Source organism: Macrosteles quadrilineatus, unplaced genomic scaffold (assembly GCF_028750875.1).
Source record: "Macrosteles quadrilineatus isolate MER2022 unplaced genomic scaffold, UCM_ALF_1.0 Scaffold_11__1_contigs__length_5352618, whole genome shotgun sequence".
NCBI lineage: Eukaryota > Metazoa > Arthropoda > Insecta > Hemiptera > Cicadellidae > Macrosteles > Macrosteles quadrilineatus.
In genome coordinates, this window is record NW_026542604.1 from 2,771,924 (window position 1) to 2,788,233 (window position 16,310).

The 16,310-nt window shown below is 33.0% G+C and overlaps 1 protein-coding gene and 1 long non-coding RNA gene across 2 annotated transcripts; one reads left to right on the top strand and one right to left on the bottom strand.

Annotated features, from left to right (window-relative positions):
- Nucleotides 1-2,197: 2,197 nt before the first annotated feature.
- Nucleotides 2,198-2,812, bottom strand: LOC129004770 (leucine-rich repeat flightless-interacting protein 2-like). The gene has a single exon (XM_054433397.1). It carries the CDS (start codon nt 2,810-2,812, stop codon nt 2,198-2,200), a length of 615 nt encoding a protein of 204 aa, XP_054289372.1.
- Nucleotides 2,813-4,407: 1,595 nt separating this feature from the next.
- On the top strand, nt 4,408-8,608 carry LOC129004838 (uncharacterized). The gene is made up of 4 exons (XR_008491770.1): nt 4,408-4,646; nt 5,499-5,664; nt 6,578-6,688; nt 8,470-8,608. It is a non-coding gene; the product is annotated as an uncharacterized LOC129004838 (long non-coding RNA).
- Nucleotides 8,609-16,310: the final 7,702 nt, after the last annotated feature.

The following is a 16,310-nucleotide window of genomic DNA, read 5'->3' on the forward strand; positions in this document are numbered from 1 at the left end:
AGTGATGTATCTAGTCAGATTCCATCAAGAATTCGAAAAAAAAATGTTTAATTACTAATTACTCCATTTGAGCATTTGTTTTTATTCTTAACTAGAAAATTGTTTTGTTTGTGATCTTGTTTTTTAGTGTTTTTTTACAAATGTTTCCCACTCATAGCCGCATTAGGTTGTCCATATTAACGATTATAAATTCTAGAAAAAAAAATTTCTACTTTTTCTATTTTGTGGTGTTCTATGACTTTCCTATGTTTCCATAGTTTGCAAATTGTCTCTTTCAATGATCGCTCAAGAAATGCAGACAGTTTATTTTATTTTAGAAGAAATATCTGTTTGTTGAAGAGACACGTTCTTACTTCAAAGGGAGGTCCACCCTTAAGCTGTGTGAGTTTGATTATTTCCTATGTTTCAATAGTTTGCAAATCGTCTCTTTCAATGATCGCTCAAGAAATGCAGCACAGTGTTAATTCAGTTTACTTTATTTTACAGTTTATTTTACTTTAGAAGAAATATCTGTTTGTTGAGGAGGCACGTTCTTACTTCAAAGGGAGGTCCACCCTTAAGCTGTGTAAGTTTGATTATTTCCTATGTTTCAATGGTTTGCAAATCGTTTCTTATTATTTTCCTTCTTCACGGTCATCATAGCGTACTTCTGTGCTCTAGCATAGTTTTGAGAAATTAGTTGTGCGGTTACTGTTAAACTTGGAATTCCTTTACATATGGATGTCAGTTGTCTCAGCATTTCCAATTACATAAATCAGTCAATATAATCTCTCTTCGGTATGGTGTAGTGGAATATACTTAATTGTAGTGAAGCTGCATTTGCCTTGAACTGTTAGGGGCCTCGTTCATATGGTCGTGCAGCTTCATTGGCAACAAATAATGCAAATGACAAAGCAATGCTACATTTCCAAAAAGCAAATACTGTAAATTGGCTGTTGCGTAAATAGTGACTTTTGCAGGCATTGTTGTTTATTGACATATCTTATACAGGGTGATGAGATCTATTTTAAAAGGAACACGACTTTTCTGTCATAATAGTAGATGCTTAAATGGTAATTACTGTTTTTGTAATTTTTTACAGTCAAAGTGTAGTGTTATTTAAAAAAATCTCACTACAAAGTGGGCCACGGTCCGTAATAGGCCACAGCAAATCATCTGTCAAGATAGGTACTATTTCAGACAAGGTTTCTATGTTTGGATGTTATTGGACACGATAGGAGCACAATGATCTACTTCTGCAGATGAATAATCTGTTGGTTAAGAGAAATGTAGCCGAATTGTAAATGTAACAATCCAAGCGCATTTAAGTTCCTGGCTTGATTTTTTTGTATTAAGTTTAAAATATTTTTACTTACCTATCTGGATAAGTTACATAGTGTTTTTTAGGCTGCTGCGTGCACTTTGGGAATATTTTTTAAAGAGGTAAATATTTTTGTAGCTGAATAGCGCTAGTAAACATGCACCGCTCTTTTTGTTTATCTAATAACATTCAAAGGTTCAAGTTCTTATTTATATAGGTACATGGCTATATTATGTTTTCACTAAGCTAAATGAATTCATCGAAGTATCCTCTCTGAAAACTCGGCAGTAACATGCAATTTTCCAGCTTAATGACCTTCTAAATCGTGCACATGTTATTTCTACATAAATATTATTAAAAGTTTAATCCAGTATGGTAAACCACTATTATTTATTTAACAAAATATAGACAATGCTCATATGGGCGATGTGACATTCTACACTTGTATTATTTGGTATTGTATTACACAATGTAAGTTGTTTGAAGATAAAATAAAACCAAGATAAGATCAACCCTGTTTTAATACCAATTTCCAAAAACTCATCACATAAACAAAAACAAACAAAAAGTCAGCTGATAAATATTACAATTAAATATGGTATTTAAAGACAGTACAACACTTCCCCCTTAAAATTGACCTGAGCTCTATTAATTATTTTGTTGTATATCGTCCCTGTCATCAGTGTAGAACTCATGCAGCTCTCCCTTTCATTAACTCTAACTTGAGTCCTCGTAGCTCATCCAACAACCCATTACATTCTTCTAGGACTCGCTTCAATCGAATATCTACAGACCCATATTTATGTTGTAGGACACCTTCTAGTTCTTCTAGAGTTTTCTGCTCTTCACCTAGTTGTTCTTGAACTTTCTTCAGAGGTTTGGCATCCTTGTGTTCTTTCAACACTTGAAGATGTTTCTCAAAATCCTTGTATTTTTCTTGGAAATATCACTCTGGTACTCTACTCTAGCCTTCTTCACACTGTCCAGATGTGCTTTGGTTACCACAGCTTTGCTGAACTTCTCCTCACATTCCCTTGGATTAATACTGGCAACTTGCATGCTGTTGACCTCCTCCATAGAGTCCTCAGAAGTACAATTTGACGATTTATAGCTGTTCTTTGAGCACAGCTGAGATCTACTTGGATTGGTGGCAGAGCTAGCTCTATTTGGAGTGGAGTATACATCGTGGTTTTTAAAGTTATATTTGCTGTAAAGCTGGTGACTTTCTAGTTCCTTCGTCCTGATTTCTCTAGCTTCATCTCTCGCCTGTCTCTTGGTGGCCAATCGAGTCTCAGGCTCTTTGGATATCTGGTCGAGTGCCGGGTGATTAAATCCCTTCCTATCATGGTACCGGCCTCCTGTCAATGACTTATTGTATTCCACTATGTTTCCATCCTTCTTAGTTTTGTGGTCATTCTCTTTCTGAAGCTCAATGTTGAATAGTTTCAACCATTCCCTTCCAAATACACTGTCTACATGTCCCCGAATAACGTATAGGTTGCCCACAGACATCTGATCTTTATAACAAATTTTGACTGTTGCAAAACCTACGGGGCGAATCATTTCTCCTGTATATGTCCCTAACCGTATTCTTGTTCTATTTAGAATCTTTTCTGGAAATAATTTTCGAAACAGATGTAAAGGTATTGTACTGACCGCAGCACCAGTATCCAACTCAAAATAGTTGCTGCATGAGTTCTACACTGATGACAGGGACGATATACAACAAATTAATTTTCGAAACAGATGTAAAGGTATTGTACTGACCGCAGCACCAGTATCCAACTCAAAATAGTTACGCTTGTCATCAATGGTGCATTCTAACATAATTTTCCTCGGCCTGTTGACAGCTTCTGGTTGATAAATACTATCACATAGTTTAGATAGTTTACTACTTTTTTTCTGCCTATCTACAATGGATAACATAGACATGAATGGTACATTTTGACACTCACCGTCATCGTCATATTCATTATCTGGTGAAGCGTCGTCAGTTTGTAGCATGTTTTGCTTCTTTCTCCAACAAACTTTGCTGAGATGTCCCTTTCTGTCGCAATTCCAACAATTTATGTCTTTACCCACATAGCACAGAATATTTATTTGATATCAAATAAACGTTCAATATATCAAACTATGTCAAATCAAAAATTTGATATTTATTTGATATTCATTTAATGTTCAAAATGTCAAAGTCAAACAATGTCAAACTTTGAATATTTATTGTATCTTCAAAATATCAAAGTCAAATAACATCAAATTTAGAATATTATCTAAATATTCTTAATGTTAAAAATTTGATTTTCTCTTTGAAAATTTCCAAATATACTAGTTTTAAAAATTTTTAGATTTAACTTTTTAAATTTTTTAGAGTAAAGAATTAGTCCCCAGCCTACAGGGGCCCATTTCATAATAAACTACAAGTTACAAGTTACAACTTGTAACTTGTTATTTCCATTAGATTTGCATTGGGCAATCAGCTGATTTACTAATAATATTAGTTTGTACTATATTATGAAATGGGCCCCAGTTTGTAACATGGAGGTCGGAGGTCAATTATCTCAAAATAATTAATAATAGGAAGGAACACTTAACACTGTAATTTTTAATTAATTGATGATGGATTTTGACTTTTCGCTGGGGGGGGGAGTTGTTGGAACATCTGATATTTTCCTGAATCTAGGCTTACTACACATTTCAAGAAGAGTGAATAGGAAACACAGCTTTTTTAAAAGTTTTGTTTATTAATAAAAAAGTCAAACTCTTAACGATTGGCCTCATCATTTTATTTTTACTAGTAAATTAAACCAAACGTAAATTTAAATTTTTTTAAGTGTAATATAACTCTAAAAATATGTTAAGTATCTAGTTTGAGCTTGACTTGGCCCATTCGTATGAAAGGAAGAGAGGAAGACTGAAGACAAAACACCAACTTAATTCTAACCTAACTCAGAACTCAGCAAACAAAACAAAACATTACAATACAAAACAAATTACAAAATCCGTCGCGTGACCAGTGGTGGCCAGTTTACTCACGGTGTGGATTTATTTATTTATTAACCAACAAATTGCCCATTTTGAGGGAAAGTAGCCTACACGATTTATGTAAAATGTACCTATGACAACTAACTTGTTGAGTAGGCTACACAAGTACTGTAGTGAAAATAAACTATGGAAGCAACAAGAGTATCAAGATTCAAGAACAAGACATAACCTCAAATCAGTTAACTTTAGTGTGCTGATATTTTGTTTAGTGTGTGTCACTGTTAGTTTAGAGTTGTTATTTTTGTGACTGGGTATTGGCATAACCTACACCGAACATCTTTTCACGTTTTGATCCTTGGAGTATGTAAGTATAAGTCACTATACCTAGTAACATACGTATTTTAGGCCTTGGCCTTACCTAGACCTAAGTTAAGCTACTGTACAAATTAAATTGGCCAACTTATCATTCCTAATGCCTTAACTTAAGTATAAATAGATAAATCTGAAACCTCAAAATAGGCAATCTGTTTTAGAGGAAGTCTTTTTCTGCATACTAATTAGGCCTAGGCGTAAGCTACTAAGTTAGGCGGCTTGCTTAGTTCTTACTGAACCAGTAGTTTATTTAGCTTCAAAGGGCAACTTCCGGATGAAAATAGTGTTCAATTTATATAGGCTAGTAAGTAGGACTAACTTACTGGTTTACAAGGCAAATGGAATACCATACTGTGTTGTAATACCTTGTTAGGCTAATTTTGAAATATTACTAAATTATGTGGGTTATATTTTACGTCAGTCACTAACTTAAGTTTATGTAAATTCACCATCAAGAATAAGTTAACTTAATTTAGGCTAGCCTAGGCCTAACATATTCTACCTCAACCAGGTTACAATTTACCGGTATTATAAAAGAAATAGGCCTAGCCTAGCCTATTTGAAATCAATTTTCCTTTTAAACTGAATTGGGGTACACTTCCGTATCTGTTGTCAAAAACAACTGAATGAACATAGGCTATAACGATCGATATTTTCATTCGGTTGTTTTTGACAACAGATACGAAAGTCTACCCCTGTATTGTCTCTTAGTCTTTTGTATTTTAGTTGTTGTCTGCTTCCTTTACCAACCAATGATTAGGCCTAACTAATCTTGATACATATTTAGGCCAGAGAAAGGTATGCATGAATTTAACTAAAAGTAGTTTTCTCTCCATTGTTTCAGTTGATAACTCTGCAGCTTTGGTGGAAGTTATTATTTGGTAGCAGTGAATAATTTGCCTACGGTACCAATTCTCCCGAGTGACAAAGTGGCTGTCTAGCAGCCTGTAGGCTGGGAAGGAGGAATAAATTTTTCTTTTGCAATCTGCATCTGAAGCCAGCTATCTTGCGTAAGTTTTTTTTTTATTTACAATCAGACATTAATAATAGGTAGACATACATATATTTAAATTAGGTTTTCTCAAAGTTAAAATAAGTTAAAATAAAGTTTCAATCTTAGGTGTTTTTATTTCAATTTTTCTGTTTGATTCGCCATGACTGTGTATGTCTTTTTTGCCATAACGGGTACAGTTCCGCAGAGAACCTGCGATATATTATCTGATGAATAACATTATATATCAATAATTATCCGATTCAATACATCGTTCCCTATGTTTTTTCACTATGTAAACATCAAATTGAGTTATGATTTGCAGATTTGGTGAATTGGTTTTGCAATATTAATATCAAATCAGATATATATACCGTCCGATAATATATCGCAGGTTCTCTTAGGAACTGTAGATAAGTTAGGCTCTACCACCAAAACACAACCTAATTCATGATAGGTACCTATTGGGTAATAACGTAGCCTAAGGTTCATCACACAGTTAAGAGAGTTTCTCTTTTTTGTGACCCACTTATATAGGAAGTCTTTGATTTACACTATATAAATATTCCGGCAGTGCTAACTTGTGTAAAAGAAAACTGTATTAGTTGAATTTTTTAAAGGCACACATAGGCCTATACACACACCAAACTACATCCGACCGTTGCACTCATTTCAGTCAGTGCTCACCCCAATATTTGTCCGTTCAAGTGACTGAGGATTACTTTGACCACTACCTAGGTCAAAATTTTCAATTTTCAGATTTAGATTTAGCTTTAACAAGGCTACTCAGAAGAAGCAAATGCCATCAAAATATAAAATAGATTTCACTAACAATTTAATATGTGTACCTAGTTGTAGGCTATCCTGGGTGTTGATCAGGAAAATTAAAATATATACAAATTCTAGTGCTAATACTAATCTCTTTTATACAGAGGCAGAACCGGTACGCAAGAACACTAGGATCGTGGTGTAATGGAAATATATGTTGTTGCTACTATAATCAAGAATTGGCTTCGCCCAGCAAAGTTTAGGATTGATGCAAGGTAAATTTATTGTGTTGTTTATAATTTAGGTTAAAGAAAAGATTGCTTATCTAATTACCTAATATAGAACTTAAATTTTATTATAATTAACAGATTAGGCCGACATCTAACTACTGTGATGTTTTCTTTTCAAATTGTGAATTTTCAGTGACAGGCTATGCAAATGAGCAAAACTTAATCTGCGGTTTTATCCATCTCTTTTTTCTTTATTGTCAAGAACTCAATGCCTTATCGACAAATTTAATTATAAAGTACAGGTATAGTAAAAAAATAGGTCTTAAAAATGCCTAACGAAGGGGTCTCCAACCTACAGCCTGTGGGCTACATCCGGCCCTCGTGCAGTTTTATTCCAGCCAGCAGAAAGCCAGCATACGTTTTTGAAAATTATTATTTTTTATAGCAAACACCAATTATATTCTCCCACGATTGCGTAAACACGTGTGGTCAGGTGGTCTCAGCTATATCGTGATCATCTCCCGTGATCTCGCCAAGACTCACAAGCATATTATACTGCAGTCTCGACGGTGCCGTGATTGTCTTTTGCAATCCCAGCAACACCCTTCATTGTTGACCGTGATTTCCTTGAGGTGTAAAAAGAGAACTTTGTCAATGAATGCAGGCTCAGCCATGGGATATTTATTTACCTCGCGGCTCATACCATAACTAAGAGCAATTAACTGTCTCTTCCCCATTCAACAAAATTTGTGTACAATACCCTGTCTCCAAGTTGGCAGGTTAACGTATTTAAATAGGAACATAGTAAATGTCTCTCACTTGCTAATTTTTTCTCAATAGGCCTAGGGGAATATTAGTAGTAGTCAAGTAGCGGCAGATTAATTTAAATATATATATTTTTAATTGATCCTAATTGGCAGAACTACAAATTGAAATCTTAAACTAGCTGACATTTTAAGTGTCAAATTTTATAGCCTATTCTCACTAAAAAATCATTGAACTTTTTGTCAAAGATTTAGCTTAGAATGTGATTACTTCTTAATTGCACATCTTTTGTTAGAATTATAGGCATTTATAATTTTATTTTATGAACAGAACTATATTTTAGATTATTAAAAAAGGAAACTATGTAGTTTATTTGTTTATGGATAGATTTTGATAAAATTTGGCAAACCTATTTACTTTATCCTATACTATTGACGTATGCTCAAAAAAACTTTTTACCTTCTCCATGGCTGCAAACCTAACCTTGTTAAATCTAATCTTCATTCAATTTTTATCTTGTATATTTTTTTATATTATCAGCAAGTTAGGTTAGCTTATGAAAGTTTAATTTGATAATAGAATGCTCTCATTTTGTCCGTAGTAAACCTTAATTCAATTTTTTCACAATCAGCAAGTTTGGTTAATTTGGTTAGGTTACGACATTTTAATTTTATAATAGAATGCTCTCATTTCGTCCGTATCACAAAAGCCTTCACCTTGTGACAAACGACAACTATAGTCATACAAGAAACAAAAGAACCCTGGGTCATTTCGAGCCGCGCAGGTTTGAATGGTACGCCACACCTACCGGCGCGAACCACGTGATCTTTTCGTTTCTGCGCAGGTTGTTTTGTTCTTGGGATGTCTATACAATCGCATCGATAGTAGATGATGTTGTGATTCGATAGAGTAGCGAACAATTAACGTTAGTCGCTAAATCGGTGGCGTTTTTAGACAAAAAAGTGCTCACCGAGGAAAAAGGGTTGGAGACCCCTTGTCTAACATATTATATTTTATCTATAGCTGTCTTAGAAAATAACTCTGTTGAACCTCTTTTACAGGAACAATAGAAAACTCAAGAAGGCCATTTGGGAGATGAAGAAGACCAGAATTATTTTTTTTGTAAATTGTACATATCTTTTTTATATTTGTGTTTAAATAATTTTTAATTAAACTTATTTTATCATACAAACAAAGTTTTTTCTTTAAAATGTTTTCCTTGAATGCAATTTTGTTTTAAACAAATATGTTTTGTGATACTTTTGTTAATGTTTTGCCAAATAAGAAATATATATATATTTACATTTTTGGGTCACCCAAGAACTTTAACAAACTACCTATAACTTCAGAATAATAAGTCAAATCAAGGTAAGAACAGTAAAGAAGTCTGAACTGATATTATTTTAATCGCCATGAAATTTGAAATGTGAAAAAATGCAACCTAATTCTTCTAAACATATTTTACCAATAAATGTATGAGACATTTATTTGATATTCAATTTAATATTTATTTAATGTCAAATTAAGTGAGGTTGAACCTAAATTGACCATTTATTTGATATCAAATGAATGTTCGCGAATATTAATTTAATATTCGAATGTCAAAAATGTTATATCAATATTTATTACCATCATATTTAAAATGTGAATGTAAATTCAATCATATTCTCTTTATTATATTTTACCAATAAATTTATGAATGTCAAATTTGATATTTATTTTATATTCAATTTGAATATTTATTTGATGTAAAATTGAGTGACGTTTGAACCTAAATTGAACGTTTATTTGATATCAAACGAATGTTCGTGAATATCAATTTGATATTCAAATGTCAAAAATTTGATAGCTATTTGATATCAAATAAATATTCGGTGCTATGTGGGTAGGAATTTCACAGATACTAACGTGATGGTTTCCTCCACACCTGAAACAAGCTGTAGTACCCTTTCTTCCTTGCGAATATCCAGTGTTCCTCCTTCCTTGAATTTGAAATTGTTCTTCCACTTTTGAATACAAATTTGATTCTTGGATTTTTGCAGTTTCACTTTTGATCTGTTCAAAGTTACTAGCTATTTCAATACACTGGTTAAAGTTTTTATTTTCATGAATTTCCATTAATCTTGACAACAACTTTTCATCATGAAGCCCCGAAATAAACTGCTGCCGCAAGTGGACGTCAGTTGTCGAAGATAAACATTGTGGACATTTGAAATCACATTTACTGGCTAAGTTTTTTAGGTCTTTGGCAAAACTACCCACAGATTCACAAGGTTTCTGGACTCGATAAGTGAATTTGTGTTGCTCCGCGATAATACTACCTTTAGGCTCAAGTAATATTTGTAAAGTTTCACACAATTCATTGTAACTTTTATCTTCTGTGTTAGACGGGCTTAGGCTAATCCTTAGATCATGGAATACTTTAGGTGTTAAACAATTTATCAGATACTGCTTTTTCTTTACTTCTGATGTAATTTCATTTAAGTCAAAAAAATTATCCATTCTCACCATGTAGGATGTCCATGTCTCATTGTCTTCATCAAATTTATCAAAATTAGAACAAAACATTGGTTTGTTCGGTATCACTATGCGTTCCTCCTCTAGTTCCTGATGTTTTCTACCGTTCATCCCATCCTCGTCGCCATTGTAAGTTGTTTGAAGATAAAATAAAACCAAGATAAGATCAACCCTGTTTTAATACCAATTTCCAAAAACTCATCACATAAACAAAAACAAACAAAAAGTCAGCTGATAAATATTACAATTAAATATGGTATTTAAAGACAGTACAACAATCAAACATTTTTCCAATGATTGAAAACATTTATTACAATATTATGGGAGAAAACCCAACTTTGATGGAAGATCCTGCCCAAACTAATGAAAATTTCAAACACTGAAAACCACTTTGTAAAACTAGGTACAGATTAGGGCCATTTTTTGACACTTTAATCATCAAAATCAGTCTAAAAATGAGGGAGGAGATCTGTTCACAAAAATTGTCTTAGCGTATTTAGATGTCCTGTTCTTAACATAATAAAGTAAATCAATCAATGAGTAGCAAGTAAATCAATTTAATGATTTTTATGTCAATGTAGTTGATTCTGATGTAATTCCAAAAATAAATACACCCAATTTATCAGTACCTAATTTAGTAATAAATAACAAAAAAAATAAATTTAGATGTGAACCAATCAGTGAGACAGATATCAGTAAAATAATTTCCATATTTGATAATAAACTATCATCAGGCTTCGACGATGTTCTCATAACAGTAATAAAGCATGCCCAGAGTTCACTTAAAAAACCATTTGCACACTTAGTAAATTCATCATTTATATCCGGCATATTTCCAGATAAATTAAAAATTTCTAAAGTAAAACCTCTTTATAAAAAAGGGGACCAATTAGATGTTTCAAACTATCGCCCAGTAGCCTTGTTACCTGTCATGTCTAAAATTTATGAAAAAGCTATGTATAATCAGCTTGTTAACTTTTTAGAAAGTAATGATCTACTCGATAAAGAGCAGCACGGTTTTAGATCAAACCATTCTGTAATATCAGCGGCTGCTACATATATTGAGTCAATAATTGATTCTGTAGATAGGGGAGATAAGGTAATTGGAATATTTATCGACCTAAGCAAAGCATTTGACAGTGTATCTCATCATAAATTGTTAAAAAAATTGGAAGGACTAGGGGTTGTAGGAATTTCACTAAAATGGTTTCAATCATATTTAACTAATAGGAAACAGTTCGTAGAAATTACACACTTAAACAATCATAACCAGATGGTTAAAACAAGATCGCAGTTGAGAACAATTAAACATGGTGTACCACAGGGTTCTATTTTGGGTCCTCTACTATTTCTTACATATATCAATGGATTACCCAATGTTATTTCAAATTCAACAATGAATACCATCTGTTTATATGCCGATGATTCTAATCTTCTTGTAAGCGGAAAATCTGTTCATGAGATAGAAAAATCTGCCATCGATAACTTGATGAACATCAATAACTTTTTTTCAGATCATCAGCTATTACTAAATCTTTCCAAAACTAATTTTACACGCTTTAATCTAAATACCCCCGTCGCAGCAAACCTGCATACTAAGCGAATTTCCATTTACCCGGCTTGATTTCTACTAAAATATTCCCTATAAATTTTCAGATTTATTTCCTATTTAAATAACATTAATTTTAGTGAGTAGTTAGGTTTGCTGCTACGGGGAAGATGTTGAGGTGTGTTTTTTCAATTGAAATATTGATAGGTTAGTATGAAATAAGACAAATTGCCAAATTTGATTAAAATATATCCATAAACAAGCAAACTAGAACAGTTTATTTATTCTCCATAAGAATAACATGGGAATTTTAAATTTACAATTTTTTTTATTTTCTCCGTAGTCAATGAACATTCAAAAAAACTTCAATATACTAAATTATTTGTTTTTTAAGCTCTTCAAAATGGTCTAGAGAGAAATTAAGAAATTTAAAGTTTTTAGGGTCAAAAATGAGAAAACCCCATTTTTACCCCATAAAACCCCCCATAAACCCCTGATCCCATGGTCCGATTATGCTGGTTCGCGAACTCGTTCGAATAAATGTAGGTTTACACGTTTGTACCAAATTTCATCAAAATCGGATCAATTTTGCTCGAGTTATCGCGCTAACGGACACATATATATATGAATTTGAACGGATGGTGTGTTTGGCCTCTGGGGACCTCAAAACGAAAAAGTAAATCGGTCCCGGGTCTAGGTCTTACCATGAGACCTACGGTAATAGCTTATTCCCTATATGGGAAATTCGCTAAAACTAATACCAATTCAGATTACCCAGCACTAAAATTAGCCGGTGAAGATATACAAATTGTTGAGAACACTAAATTTCTAGGATTATACAAAGACAGTAAATTAAGCTGGAATGATCATATTGATCATGTGGCAAATCGAATGTCAACAGGCCTATTTGCACTTTATCGATTATCAAAATTTTGTAAACTTGAATCCCTAAAATTGGTTTATTTTGCTCATATTCACTCACATTTATCCTTTGGTATAAGTATTTATGGAGGAACATCACAAGATAATTTAGACAGAATTTTAATTCTCCAGAAAAGAGCAATACACAATATGTTAAATTTGGATTGGCAAGATTCTGTTAGAGAAAAATTTGAAGAACTAGGCATAATGACTGTATATAGCTATTATATCTATCAATGTATATTATATACTGTCAAAAATTCAAATTATGTCTCTTTTGGTAGGGGATTCTCATCAATATTGTACCAGAAACAGAAATAACTATGCAACACCTTCACATAGATTAAGATTTTTTGAAAAAAAAACCAATGTATATGGGTATAATATGTTACAATGCTCTTCCAACAAAACTAAAGGACTACAAAATTTAAAAATAATCTAAAAATGTACTTTTTAACCAATCCCCTGTATTCAAAGAACAAATTTTTCCTCTTACATAATACAGGGTTATTACAAATGATGTTCCTGATTTTGATTATAAATATTACTGGGTTAATTTGTTTCAAGACTATTTTAGTTGGTACCATTGGAAAGAAAAACTCATAGAGTTTCATTTACATTGGTTTGGGTGCATATCAGCTGTTTGTCAAGTCAATTGTTGTAAGTGTTGTGTAATGGCTGAATTTAAAGGCAGGAAAGCTTTTTACCAGTTGGAATATTACATTAACCAATCTGTTATTAGTGTGCAACGACACTTTAGAACCAGGTTTAACGATGATCCTCCTAGTAACCACTATATTGGCAAGTGACACTTGAAATTTAAGAGAAATGGCTGCATTTGAATGTTACTTGTAGTAGGGCTGAACTTAACAATGTGATGCCTGAGATATGGAATGAGCTCGGTGGTCCGAATAATGACACACCCCTGAACTGGCCTACAAGATCTCCAGACATCACCCCCTGTATTTTTTTCTTGTGGGGATACATCAAAGATAAGGCGTACACACCACCATTATCAGATAGGATACTTGAGATCCAGCAACGGATTACCAATGCTAAATAGACCTAGACACACTTTTCAAAGTCTAGCAAGAGCTTGACTACATTATTGACATCTGTCGTACCACAAGGGGTTCCCGTATCGAGCATTTACAGTTCTGTGTATCTGTGTCGAAACTTTTTGAGTTTTTCAACAGTTGTAACCATTTTATTTCTTTGTATAACAAATAAAACTATATTTTATGTATGTATGAAATCGTGAACATCATTTGTAATAACCCTGTATATTAGAATAAGAACTTTTTCAATAGTGATTATATCTTTTGTACTTTTTTAGGATTAAGCATTATGATTTTGATCCAATGTAATGACGCCATTCGTGCACATGTTTGCAAAGTATGAATAAAGTTGATTTCATTTCATTTCATTTCAAAGTATTTAAAAAAATGAACTCTGTAATTTGAATTGCTAATTTTTCTCGCGATGAATCAAACTTTGATAATTCAAATTGATTTGCTTGTGCCACCAATTTAGAATCATCAAAAGTTTACTGTACCAAGTATTTTGTGAAATATCCAACCAAAAACAAACTGTTTCCGAATTTGAAGTTAGAAAATTTACAAACCTCAAGAAAACTTTTTAGTTTCAGATTTTGAATCATATTCTTCTTTTTAAAATACAAGTTACAGTATGTCTGATTGTCTACAGTCTACAGAGATTAATAACACATTTCTTATCCAACATGACCTCCTAACTATGGGTTAGGTTAGAGAATCCATTGATCCGAATTAATATTCTCATTTTCCAGTATTTTAATCAAAAATTGCTTTGCACAGAATGTTAAAATGAAGATAGATACCACTCTCAATCATATTTTTACGTAGAGAAACTACACTGTACAAATCTAATGGACCAGTTTGGGATTCACAACTTACCCTTACAGTCTTTGAGGACCAGTTAGATCGGATAACTTCATGCCTTGCACCCAAACTATTCACGGAACGTGCCATCAGTACTAGACTAACATTGTTCACTTACCTGCACCCATCCTCGAGTTGTAGTCTCTCTTTGCTTGATAACTGCGAGTTGAAGCATAGATAAAGTCTACTCATCCTTTAAATCTGTGGTTGAAGTCTCCTTGCTTGATAACTCTGTGCATAAACATATTTCCCTGCTTGCCAAATTGTTTTACATGGTTCCCAAATTACCCAAAGATTCTTTCTTCGTTACTGAACTAAAAATACAGATCTACTCTGTGTAATACTCTTTTTGTCTAAATTCTATATTTTTTCAGGTATAAATCTTTATTTCCTCTTTGGCTATCTGTGTTTGCTCTTGACTTAAACAGGCTACTGATCGTTCTTTCTTCTTTTTAGCGAATTTCCCATATAGGGAATAAGCTATTACCGTAGTACTCATGGTAAGACCTGGACGCGGGACCGATTTTTTTTTCGTTTTGAGGTCCCTAGAGGCCAAAAACACCATCCGTTCAAATTCATATATATATATATATTTATATATTTATATATATATATATATATGTGTCCGTCAGCACGATAACTCGAGCAAAAATGATCCGATTTGGATGAAATTTGGTACAAACGTGTAAACGTACGTTTATTCGAACGAGTTCGCGATCCAGCATGATCGGACCATGGGAACGGGGGTTTACGGGGGGTTTTATGGGGTAAAAAAAGGTTTTTCCTATTTTTGACCCAAAAAACATAAAATTTAGCAATTTCTTTCCAAACCATTTTGTAGAGCTTAAAAAAACAAATAATTTAGTATATTGAAGCGTTATTATCCGCCTAATAGTTACGGAGAAAATTCCAAAAAATTGTAAATTTAAAATTCCCATGTTATTCTTATGGAGAATAAGTAAACTGTTGTAGTTTGCTTGTTTGTGAACATATTTTGATCAAATTTGGAAAATGATTTTATTTCTCACTACCTATTCACATTTTACAAAAAAAAAAGTTTTACCCTCCCTGATGCAGCAAACCTAAGTACTTGTTAAACTAATTCTATTTAAATCAAGAATAAATGTTATATTTTTAAGTAGACATTTCAGTGTAAATCCAATCAGTCAAATGGAAATTCGCTTAGTCTGCAGGTTTGCTGCGGCGGGGGTATTATATCTCAATAGTGAATGATGAATTGTATTCCTCTTATTGTGTCCCTAGTGTTTATTTCATTCCTCAGATGATAGTGTAATACAAAACATATTCCTACATCTATTTTTTCCAGGCATATTAAGTTGATTTCATTCCATAAATTATAGGGAGAAATGTTCCGTTCTAAAACAGTGAAGTAAACTTACTACGGATTCTTTCACTTTGGTGTCTTAGCAATGATTGGTAAATTGTTTAAGTAAAGAAAATAACATTATAATACCTTGACAACTATGGTATAGTTTAAAAGGTGAAGACGGGTAATCAAGATGTGTAAGCTTTGACTGAACTAAAACTAAGTTGGGTTAAGAGCCAGGATCACTCATAAAATTATTGCACATCAACATAAATAGCTATACTAATCACCTACTATCAGTGAAAATTCTTGTCAGGCACAGGCAGTGGATGGAAGCCAGTGTGATAACTTTTTTAGTTAGGATACATATTTACTGCTGCAGTACTTGACAAGACAGTGATTTATTTAATTTGATTGTGGATGCTGGGCAGTGCCCAAGTTAGACGATTTTGGACACAGAAAATATTACTTTTCAGTTTCAACAGAGTCCCTGCCTATGGTTTGAGTTCCTGTTGAGCAAATGTAATGGAGAAAAGTCAGCCCTAAACTTAAAATGAGTTCAGCAAACCTGACAAACTATAAGACACCTAGATACACTTTTGTAAATATATTTAGGGAACCATATATAGTCGCCTAATACTTTAGAACTTAACAGTTAACGACAGATAT